This window comes from Alosa pseudoharengus, unplaced genomic scaffold, assembly GCF_046254945.1.
Source record: "Alosa pseudoharengus isolate Yale_2024_CS ecotype anadromous, Long Island Sound unplaced genomic scaffold, YU_APseudo_1.1 YU_APseudo_1.1_scf_3, whole genome shotgun sequence".
Lineage (NCBI taxonomy): Eukaryota > Metazoa > Chordata > Actinopteri > Clupeiformes > Clupeidae > Alosa > Alosa pseudoharengus.
Genome location: NW_027468718.1, coordinates 26,411,399 through 26,423,516, shown reverse-complemented (window position 1 = coordinate 26,423,516; position 12,118 = coordinate 26,411,399). Strand labels below are relative to the sequence as shown.

The 12,118-nt window shown below is 44.1% G+C and overlaps 1 protein-coding gene across 2 annotated transcripts in view; it reads right to left on the bottom strand.

Moving 5' to 3' along the window:
• kansl1l (KAT8 regulatory NSL complex subunit 1-like) overlaps positions 1-6,869 on the bottom strand; it is a 23,486-nt gene extending 16,617 nt beyond the window's left edge. For both annotated transcript variants that reach the window (XM_076263752.1, XM_076263753.1), the window contains exons 1-3: positions 6,710-6,869; positions 5,161-6,314; positions 252-393 (exon numbers count right to left, since the gene is read on the bottom strand). In XM_076263752.1, coding sequence (XP_076119867.1) covers positions 252-393; positions 5,161-6,254 — 1,236 coding nt within the window. In that variant the 5' untranslated portion in view covers positions 6,255-6,314; positions 6,710-6,869. The remainder of the gene's footprint in view (positions 1-251; positions 394-5,160; positions 6,315-6,709) is intronic.
• Between the last annotated feature and the right edge of the window lie 5,249 nt (positions 6,870-12,118).

The window sequence follows — 12,118 nt, the reverse complement described above, 5'->3', positions numbered from 1 at the left end:
AGTTAAGCACAGGGGACAGCGCTGCAGGAGGGATGGATCGGTCATTTGAGCACAACCACAGTGGTGACATGGACCCCAAAATGGTTATGTTATGTTTTGTTTTTGTATGTACCGAGGGCTGATGACCATGGGAGTGCATAACACTGGAGTGGAGACGCTGCCATGTGAAACTAGAACATGGGCTCACATGGGTTTCTTCTTTAGAGAGGACGTGGCTCTGCTGCTGTGAGGAGGTGTACTCTATACTCTACCTTGGAGTGGAGGACGCGCTGGCGGAAGCCTCCTATCTGCCGGATGTGGCCCTCCAGCTCAGCCACCCGCAGCTGCAGCCACGTCCAGCGGCTGGCCAGCTCTGCCCGCTCCGCATGCCAGCGCCACTCCGAGCTGCCGCGCCTGAAGCGCACGCGCGCACACACACACACACACACACCACACACACACACACACACACACGCACACACACACACACACACACACACGCACACACACACACACACACACACACGCGCACACACACACACACACACACACACACACACACGCACACACACACACACGCACACACACACACACACACACGCACACAGAGACACAAGGGGGAAACGGTCAGAGAGACATAACATATGCCAACCTACTACTGGGCTACTGTCCACTGTAAATGGCTTACTAGCCTACAGTATATGTCAGAATGCATACAGTATAACTTGAATCTGAGGTCTGATGCTCGAGTGCATGAATGTATATGAGAATGTGTATGCTTGTAGGGAACACTGTTCTCATAAACTATCTAAAAGATGTGAAGGATATCGTTATAGCCTTGTCATGCTCACTAAATACTTCAGGTTTACAAGCACTAGGTGTGAGTCAAAGTAGCATACATGTTACAGAGTAAACACATCCAATTCTATTTTGTTGTTATTGGTAAAACAAGTCAAGGGAGGTAGACATTTTTCAATGATTTGGCCAGACCCATTCCCTGCACCCTAGGCAATCCAGAGGTCATTTACGAGTCAAGCTCCTCATCTTGTTTCCAAATTAACTCACGCTCCTCCCTCCTCATATTCCTGGGCAAATGTTTGAGGCTCCAGTGTTACAGTGCCAGGTTGCCATGGAGCTGCGCATGTGGTGACCTTGGGAGAGCTAGTGGCTTCCCACTTACTCAGCCAGGACAGGCTATCTGGGTCGACTGATTGGTGCAATTACCACATCAAAAGGATAGGCTGGGCAGCATAACAGCATTTAGCAATGGATGGATGGATGGAGGGAGGGCTGCTTTCAACAACAGCAGCTAAAAGACTACCTGACATGGTCCCTTTTCCATGACATATAAAATGTCACGTTTTGCAGGTAGTTGACAGGCCTGGATTCTGACTGCACTGAGAGGGAAGGAAAGAAAGAAGCTCACATGTTGGCCTTCTTATTCCAGATTCACACACACACACACACACACACACTCACACACACACACACACACACACACACACACACACACACACACACACATAGAGCACCATAATAGACAGAGTGGCCTCTAAGCCTGTGCTGGGGTTATAGGAAAATTCCAGGAATATTTACAGAGCGGTGGAGCAGAAGGGTACACCAGAGACACACACTCACGCACACACACACTTACACACACACACCTGTGTATATTTCCCTTGCTGATCCAGCAACTCTCCTCTGACCACTATATAAACAAACAGCCCCCGGCAACTCCGCAGCTTAGGGAACATGAAGATGAAGAACTACAGCACAAACACTCTGAGTCTGTTACAAAGCACACACACACACACACACACAAACACACACTGAGTCTGTTACAAAGCACACACACACACACACACACACACACACAAACACACACTGAGTCTGTTACAAAGCACACACACACACACACACACACACACACACACACACACACACACACACACACAAACACACACACACAAACACACACTGAGTCTGTTACAAAGCACACACAAAAACACACACACACACACACACACACACACACACACACACACACACAAACACACACAAACACACACTGAGTCTGTTACAAAGCACACACACACACACACTCCCAAAAAACACACACCTACTCTGGGGAGGATTAAGGAGACCTAAAAAGTCAGCAGATTGATGTGGACCAGGAAGTTGGTGTTAATGCCAACCCTGAATGTCAACAACCCCTTTAAACGGCTACTGTTACTCCAGTAAAATCCAAAGTCCAAATTAAGGTATTTCATGTGATTCTCAAAAACATAATACTACTATTCCACAGAAAATGGGAAAAACAAAAGCATGGGCGCGCCGCTCTTACAAGTTCTCTTTCCAAGAACTGGCCTCCACGTCCTAAAATTGCAAACACGTGTGAGGCGGCACCAACGCAATGCCAGCGCGAGTACTACTGACGTCAGCCAGGCTCCGCCGCTCAGATCAGCGTAACACTCTCCTCACATGAAGACCACTGCAGGAGCCGCAGTGTCAACAAGCTACGGGCTTCTAAAGATGGTCGCAGAGATGTCCGGTATCAGATATGCAAAGTGTCTCACGCACAACCTGTTATTTTCAATGTGAGTGAGTGCAATGGTCACTTTTAAAGGATCATGGGGCTCACAGTGCATTTTGAAACTGAAAGTGGTTAGTTGAGTACGAGCTCAAAACTGAAGTGCTACACCCAAGTAAGCTGTTTCAAAACAGCGCTGGCTTTTTCACATGTGGTTCATGAGGCCGTGTTGATGCAGGGGAGGAAAAAGAGTTCCAGCGAAGCCCAGCTGGGACGAGGCCAGGGGGACGAGGGCCGAGTCCAGCCCCCGCTCGGCCTCCGCTCCTCCCACTCCCCAGCGTCTGCTTCTCGGATCTCATAAAGCGGAGTCCCTTTTTGTCACGCAGAGTGCCGTTTGCCCAGCAGACAAGAGGCCTCGCAAAAAGACGTCCCACCTACATCCCGCTCGATCGTCTGCCTGCCCACACCCCACCCCTCCGATGCATTCCAGGGGAGTCTCTCAGGTAACCGGGCCATGGGGGCCGGCCGGTGAGAGGCCCAGGGGAGAACTCAGGTCATGCAGGCACCCTGCGGTAGAGTGGAGCAGTGTTGAGATCTCAAGCTGACGCAGGGGTACTCTGACTGAGTCGGGGGGGAAAACAAGCACCGAGGTGCTTTCATTTCCACCTCACCTCTCCTGATCTGCTCTGTAATAAAGTCCTAATTTTACAGAAATTAATTTAATTCATTCATTTAAAATGCAGAAAAAAAACTTTACAATAGTTTTCTTGTTTTTAATAACTGTATACAAACCAATTGTTATTTGAAGTATTATTCTTAATATAATTGCATTTATTTAATTTATAAAAAATCTGTAGAATAAGTGTTTCTCTGTAAAAGCTTCAATAACAATTTCTGTAATGTTTATGCACTTCATTTGAATTAATATTATGTTTTTTGCTTGACAGCTATTGCTGCCAGTCACACACACCACACACACACCACACACACACACACACACACACACACACACACACACACACACACACACACACACACACACACACACACACACACACACACACACACCACCCTCTGGTGAGTTCACAGAGCCAGTGAGACTTCAGAGGAGAGAACATGAAGGGCTTGTCCTTTGGGAGGACAGCTTTGCGTGGCCTCCTGTTTGCTTGCCCAGCGCTGAAGAGGAGAGCAGCGCGCTGCAGGAGCCTCTGCTGTACTCTCCCCATCCTCCAGGCACCAGGGGGGGGGGCATCATCTCTGCTGTACTCTCCCCATCCTCCAGGCACCAGGGGGGGGGGGGGGGCATCATCTCTGCTGTACTCTCCCCATCCTCCAAGCACCATAATTTCACAACACAGCTGCATGCGCTTACAGATGGACACTCATCTGCACCGGGGGGCAACAGGAGAGCAAAATATTGTTCCCCACTAAAGGTGCTGATGTGTTTGCTGATGCATGTGTTTGCACGTCCGTTGAGAACATGTGGAAAACGTGTACGCTGGCAGGTTAATGGAGGGGAAAAAGGAGAAATAACAACTTACACTGGAGTATGGGTGGAGTGCCTTCACTACCAGCACACATAAACATGGCAGACTGTTTTTCCAGACCTGTAATAACTAACTGCACTCACTCACAGAGGTGCCTAAGCCAACCTGTGATGGAGTCTTCAGGGTGCTAGTGGCATGCATAGGCTACATGCTCACACCTCACGCTCACACCACCTTCTGAGATTCATGCCTAACCCTCTTTCACTGGGTAAGTCATTAAGTCCAGGCAATTCAAGGATGTCATCATCACATAAAGTCTCTCATTTGAAATAATTACAGTTTCAGATTAGGCTATGTGGTTACTCCACATGTAGTCTCTGCCAAGTGTGCCTGAACATTATGCCTAGTCTATACTTTTTACATAATTTTGCACATTCTGCGCCTTATGGGTTCAATTTAAGTATTTACACAGCTGTGAAAACGTGACACCAAGACGGGGGCAGAAAATGCTTCTCCTACTCTACTCGTCTCAACTCTTCACAGATCATCCATACAGAAGAGAGGCTCACGCTGCACTGTCCTGTGGTGATGCGTATAGGATAGGAGGGGTCTCCTGACAAGGACAGAGGAGGTCAGGCTAATGCAGCTTCCAGACAGCCCACCCCCTTACCCTACAGCACTCAGACTACAAAAGGAAATGAAGATCAAACTACAATAAAGGAGAGAGAGGGAAGCTCCTCTGATGGACTTCCCTGCTTTTAACTTGCCCTCTGCACTGTTCCATGATGTATGTACACTCACACAGGCCCTGTTTGAAATGTGCCAAAACAAAAAAACAAAACAGTAGGCTAGTGATGGGCTTTTTCTGGGGGTTTTTTTGTTTTCACTTTTTTAAGCACCTGTTTGAAATGTAGTTGGTCCTAGAGTGTCTACTTTATCAGTAGTACTGTTATATTTCACACAAAAATATGAATATTTCATCTGTGATTTTGTCTTAACATAATTTTAAGTACTCATTCCAGAAGAAACTGTTCTTTGTGAGTGCTCAAAGGGTACAAACCACACTTGAACTATTTCACAATAGTTACCAGATAATAACTTATTAATACTCTACTGTAATGGGATACTTAAGTCAATTAACTTTTGTTTTCTCCAGCTACTTACACAGACTGAGTGCGGGTCCCTGAAGCCTTTGGTTCCCACTCTTCATCTGAGCTGCTCTCTGTGGCATCCGAGTCCAGAGCTGACTGGACCCCACGCAGGGCAGCGCTGGCACAACGGGCAAAGTTCTGGACGTCAACCGAGCTCTCTGTAGACACAGCACCTGTCTGAGTCGTGTTGCTCATAGTAACCGCGGCCATTGAGTCTGACTCAGCTTTGACACATATTGACTTTGAGTCTGTAGATGAAGCAGGGCTCCCGGCAGCAAAAGGGCTGGTGGGCTGTTGGGGTGATATGGGGGTGAGGTCCTTTTGGAGGAACTTTGCCTTAAGTCCTTCCAGCTGCTGGGTGCAGTGGCGGGATGCATGTTCCCCCAGCAGAGCTTGCAGTCGTCTCTGGATGCGCTCAGCCCTTCCCACCAGGGTCCCATGCTGGGACAGGTGTCGCAGGGTCTGGCCTCTCACTGCCTCTTCAACCGATACTAATCCTGGCTGTCTCTGAGAGCACCTAGGGCCCCAATGCCGCGCTGGATTACCATCTATCCCCATGCTATCACCTGCACATTTTCTGTCTGTAGCATTTGCAAAGCCAGCAGCACTACTCTGGCGTGAGTGGTCTCCTGGGTTACCCTGTATCAGTGAGGGAGAATTAGAAATGCCAAGGGACTCTGGAACAGTGCTGCTGAGCTGACGCAGCTTCAAGCCAGCGGGAGCATTCCTGCTGCTAAAATCAGGCAAGGGGGGCAACAATATATCGCCTTGAGCAATCAGAGACTTTTTCGTCTTGTTGATTGCGAGGTGGCCGACCACGGCTCGAGGGTTGGACAGCAGCACTGTTTTATAGTACCCCGAGCCTTGCAGCAAAGGCTGCAACAGCACATCTGGATACTCCAGAGGATTTTTCGAACCGCAGGTGTCCAGAAAGGGCAATGAGGATAAATCCAACCACATCCTCTGACTGTAACTGTCCTCCAGCAATTTCATTTGAGGATCTATGTCGATCCCAGTAACCGGACTGTCTGAACCCATACTATCAGTCAAAAGAGAAGATGACAAGTGGATCCCACTTTTTGTTGTTTTAGTTAAGGCTGGTGCCATTCCCTCTGCGTGGTTTCAGATGAGAGGCCGTTTCTGAACTCCACACTTTGACGCGAGACACTGAGGAGAGAGACAAAAAACACCAAAGCATAAAGCGTCAGAGAGGAAACAAGCCCTGAGAATTTTGTTAAAATACTTTTTTTTTTTAAATAATGTAAGACAACAAGCTGCTTAACGCCCGTTGATTTTTTTTTATCTCAAAGTCTTGTTATCATTAACGTCGTTGCTTAACAGTTACTGATAACAACAGTAGACATATTTTCTGGAGTTAAGAATCTAACCTCGCGACCAATCAAATCCCGAACGGTTGTTAAATATTCAATTCTAGCAGGCTAACAGCTAACGTTACTTAGGCAAAACCTGTGATCGCTAACTACAATGTCACTTCGCGTAATTTGCATTTCGTTAAATTACAGTAATAACGTCAACGAATCGCCACAGATTTTCACTCTTACCTTGAGGGTTTCACAGTCAGTCTTTATTTGAGCGGTTGTATATGGCTATGTAAACCCGAAAACGATTGTAAAAATATCGGAAATAAAAATATTAACTGAAAAGAGATCGATGTTCGACAGAAAAGCTCATCTGTGACACCACTGTTCATCACCACTAACACTTCAGCTCTCCCGGTACAACTCAACTGCCGCTCAACTGCTGCGCTTGTCAGACCCTCTCAGAGGAGTGGGCGGTAACTAAAGCAAGCCGGTTTCATTTTAGTCTATGGCAAGCCGTTTTCACCGTAAACAGTTGATGGCAAAATACATTCTAGGCCAGGGGTCAGCAACCCGCGGCTCTGATGCGGCTCAGCTTTTGAAAATAATTAATGAGTAGGCCTATTTAATTAAAATGTATTTTATTTTAGTTCATTTTCAAAATGTAATATTGTAGGTCTATCTGAGTAATTTAGCCTATATAACTTTCCACCTCACTTGACTCCGTAACCGTAGCCTGCACAATATTGTTACATTCGCGGATTGTTGCCAAGTCAATATCAAACAAAATCACCAATTTCCCTCCATTTCAGTCAACGAGAACACTTTGTTATTGTTTGCGCTTGCTGTAGGCTAGATAAGGAAAATGTCAAAAAGGAAACGTCAGCGACCACAGCTTGCGAGCGCGAACACAAGCGGGCTGAAATGGGAAAGTTTCCATCCGAAGACTGATTCTGAAAACGCGAAATGAACTGCCCGTTATATATTGCACACTGCAACGAGTTAGTATTGCTGTGTTAACCCTGTTCGGTTCCACTTGCATGTGAGAAATCTCTCACATATGAAAAATATAAAGACAAACCTGCGCTCACGTTTAAGGGCAATTTCGCGCAAAACTGTCACATCCATAATGCACAACACAATGCCATGGTATTTGCCGTTATGGATATGACAGTTTTGAGTGGAGTTGCCCTTAAATGGTGACAGCCTCAATTCTTGCATGAAACTTCACCTCACTGAATATGAGCCAGCCAGACTCCAAGGCCATCACCAAATCTAATATCTGGTATGCCTAATGGACATGTCAACGAAAATTGAGTGTTGTGTTGTTAACTGATGTTACTTTGCATAGCCTACCAAAGGACACTGGGAAAATAGGGGGTGGTGTTTAGCCTACAGTACATGGGAAGCCTAAGGCCTATACTTCTGTCATTCCACTTTACATTTCAAGTTACTTGCACATTAGGCCTACTTTTAAAACGAGTAGAAAATGTATTTAAAAATCCTCTGTTGAATGAAAGTAACTGTACGTTAAATATTCAAACTTTTTTTTGTAACCGTCTTTATGTGGCTCTTGTGAGATTAAAAAAAAAAATTGGTAAAAGTGGCTCTCCAGGCAAAAAAGGTTGCCGACCCCTGTTTTAGGCCCACAGTGCTGAACAGGTCAATTGATTTTCTTTCACTGTTGGTCGCCATTTCAAACTATTCAGTTAAACCAAATCTGTAAACAGTTAGGTCTATATGCATCTGTAAAAGTGCCATAGAAGGCTATAGTCTAAACAGAATCAGGCTCTGGTAGCTTAAATAGTTAAATCTTGAATTTAAATACTTTGGACAGGAGTAAGTCTTGTGGTGTAGAAACATTCCATTTGAATTCCACTTGGTCTAGGAGCATATCTAAAAGTGTTGATCATAATTACTGAATTTGATAGCCTATTTGACATTATTAATGAGAGATCAAGGTAAATATGACCGTTTATGCACCAGGGGCCAGATCCAGCCCACCAGATGTTATGGAAAGACAGGAAGAATCTTTTCTTTTTAATTCACATGCAGTTGCCATCATCTATGTGTAACAAGCAATACCTCTATGATAAATCAATTAAACCTACTATAGGCCTAAACCATCCTCAGGAAGGAAGATGCAGAAAAAAACTGTGGTTTGCTGCCCCAACATTACCTGCACCCAATTACATTTTGTTGGCATGGCCATCTCTATGCTGGTGAAAAAGAGAAAGACTGACATGGAAGGTAGGATATTTCAGGAAATAAAAGAAAGCAGTACATTATAAACCTATAGGCCTTGTTTGCTCATGTATTCAAACAACAATCTGATACCCATGCAGAAAAACAATAATGACCATAAGAATGACCACGACAATGACGACCCCCACGAAACGTTATTCGAAGAAATCCAGCCCACTGCCTATGAGTCTGACACCCCTGTTACAAAGCCAATGCAACTTTCAGGTAAAAATTCTATGAGGGTTTGCTTGAATTGCTTCTGCCCTTTCTGTCCTTCAAAAAAAAAAGATGTGATCGTGTTTCTTTGTCATGACTATGGAAACCAGGCGAAATGTTCTGTTATGTTGTAACGGTTATGTATCTCGCTAACCTGAATATCGCCAGATGAATTTCGTTCCGCTTAGCTCCGCCTAGCTTCACTCACATCCATCTGGGACCTCTTCCGTTAAGAGTGATTTCTGCACCAGATTTTATGGTAGAGCCAATTAGGATGCAGGGCGGGAGTTTCATAGATGTGACATAGCTGTGAGACTGTTATCAGCGTCACGGGTTGGCTTCGATGTGAGTGGTTGAAGTAGCACGTCAATAGATGACGGACAAGTGGCTTATTCAATCATATGCAAGCATTTTTTGATTAGGCCCAGCCTTCTGAAGCAACACTCCAATGGATTGATCCCAGATGGATGAGTGGAGCTAGGCAGAACGAAATTCATCTGGCGAGAGTCAGGTTAGTATCCCGCAGCCTCTACATAAACATGACCACAATGCAAATACAAACAGAAATGTAAATCATATCCAGCTCCCCTTGCTGTATTTTGTAGTGACATTGTGTTGTGTGATTGACACAAAATAGCCTTACCAACATGTAACAAATATACACTTAAGAGAGTTGATAAGAGAGAGTTAATAAATATTCCATTATCTAAATGTTCTTCTATTGTGTTCAGTGAAGCACAATTCTGTATGCCATTCTTGGAGGTACCACTAGGTGGTAGCATGGATCTACATGTACAAAGTGGTAATAGAAAAGGTAATAGAAGATGTTCTTCAATAGAATGTTATCTCTTGACCCACTCCAATTACTCTTGGGGGAGTCAAAGTATGAAGACATCTGTACATGAAAAATAAACACACAGACTGATGTCATTTTTGTCATGGTAGAGCATAAAAAATAGCTAAAGAAAGATTATCACGTATATACAGAGTTTGTAAGATTATTAAAGAATATTTGCAAAAGTGACATGGGGAGATACCAAACTTACTTGACACAGGAGGGGGTGGTCTGAGACAGCCGTGTCTGGGGTCCGTGGTGACAATGGTGTTGCGGTGGGTGTGGGTCACTGCCGAGGTGCTGAACTGAAATGGAGGTGTCACACACATTTTGTCATGCTGTCAAACAAATTAATTGCATACTGTAAACTTTGCAATCATTCAGTCTGTAAATTAAAAATGATGCCTATGCATAATAGAAACACAAGAGATCATACCGTGATTGGCAAAAGATGTTTTGGTTTGATTAAATTAGGGGTTGACTTGCAGTATTGAATTTGAAAAATGTTTAAACTATGCATTAATTGTAATTTTATTTTATTTGTAGCTGATAACACAATTTCAAACTGCTCATATTTATTCCGATCTTCTGTTTGAGACTGAGTAATTTGATAGGTCACTGCATAGTTTTATAAGAAATTGTCAACTGTCATTGTCCATCTTCTTAGCAGCCAATTTGAATATGTCAACAGAAAATTGAAAATGAGAATGATAAAATTTAGATCAACTACCAATAAAATATGTGTAAGCTAAAGAACTACTTTATATCATTACCAATATCAATTAAAGTACATAATCAGTGAGTGATACTTGAACTGAATCGGCCAAATATTTAAACCTAATCCTTAATTTCTTAATTAAACATCCATTGATACACCATCCACATTTATTGGCACCCCATTGAGTAAAAGGAGGTATTCAAAATCTATTGGTAATCCATGTTATTCTCAAAATAAAAACAATCAGGAAAAATCCAACTTTGAAGGAAAGCACAGATAAAGTTCAATTTTTAAATTATATATCTCATTGCATTTCCAATGCAAAACGTTGTATTTTCTCACAGATGCCCTTCATGAATTGAGCAATTTTGACATGTTGTGACACAAGCCAACAGTCTTCCTCCTGACTGTCCAATACCCAGATTCACGGCAGTCCCAAAGCTGAAAGAATTGGCAGTAATGAAGAGCCCTTACAGTATGATCAAAAGATCAGAGGTAGATTTTGTGAAATAAATGTTGCAGTAAGAGCTATGCAGCACAGAGGGAGCAGAGGAGTATTTGCACAATGCCTATTGTGGTCACTCTCTTCTGTCTCTGCAGTAAAGAGGTGAAGGGGCTTCTAGTCGACTTCTGGTTCTTCAGGTGTCACCGCAGGGAGGACACCGTGGCACAGCTGCAGGGGCCAACATCACAACAAGACGACAACAAGAGAAAGTAGACAATTCGAATAATAATAATAAAAACCTGCCTTTGCTCCACCTGTGAATTCCAAGTGGTTGTTGTGTTTGTGTTTTAAGTGTTGTTCTTCACATAACTGAATTCTGGAACAACATGCATCAAAATATCAATAAGAAATAACAGTTTGTCAGCGATCATCACACTTAATACAGTACACTTGATACTGTACACTTGATGTCTTTGAGATGGCACCATTTGGGAGTAGAAGACATTGAGCCATACAGTACCACCGTTGTCAAGTTGCACTCAATGAGGTAAAGCCGAACCAAACTTAAAATCTCCCGCATCATAGCAAAAAAAGCAAAGAAAACATCGAAAAGATTGCTTAGTAGAAGAGTAGCCATGAACATCACAAGAGACACCAGCAAGGCCTTCAGTGGTTGCTTGAGCATTTCTGCTCCATCTTGCTGGCAAAAGAGACAGGAGGCATAAAAGATGTAGGCAACTAGGCCGAGGATACACACCGGCCAGTTCAACATTTTAAATGGAAGTTCATTCATCCTTACTTGTATATAAGTATAAGTATACTCTTTTGATCCCGTGAGGGAAATTTGGACTCTGCATTTATCCCAATTCGTAAATTAGTGAAACACACTCAGCACAGTGAGGTGAAGCACACAACAGCGGCGCTCGGGGAGCAGTGAGCGGTTAGGTGCCTTGCTCAAGGGCACTTCAGCCGTTCCTACTGGTCGGGGTTCGAATCAGCAACCCTACGTTTACAAGCGCTAACCAGTAGGCCACGGCTGCCACTTACTTCCATTGCTACTCCCACTATCTGCAGCGTTCTCAAACATTCAGGCTTCCTTCAGCTTACCGTCCCTTTCTAAGTGATTTGAATAAGTGATTGTGTTCCTCTGCCATAACTTTTATGGAAACCAGGTCAGTATCGGTACAATATGTC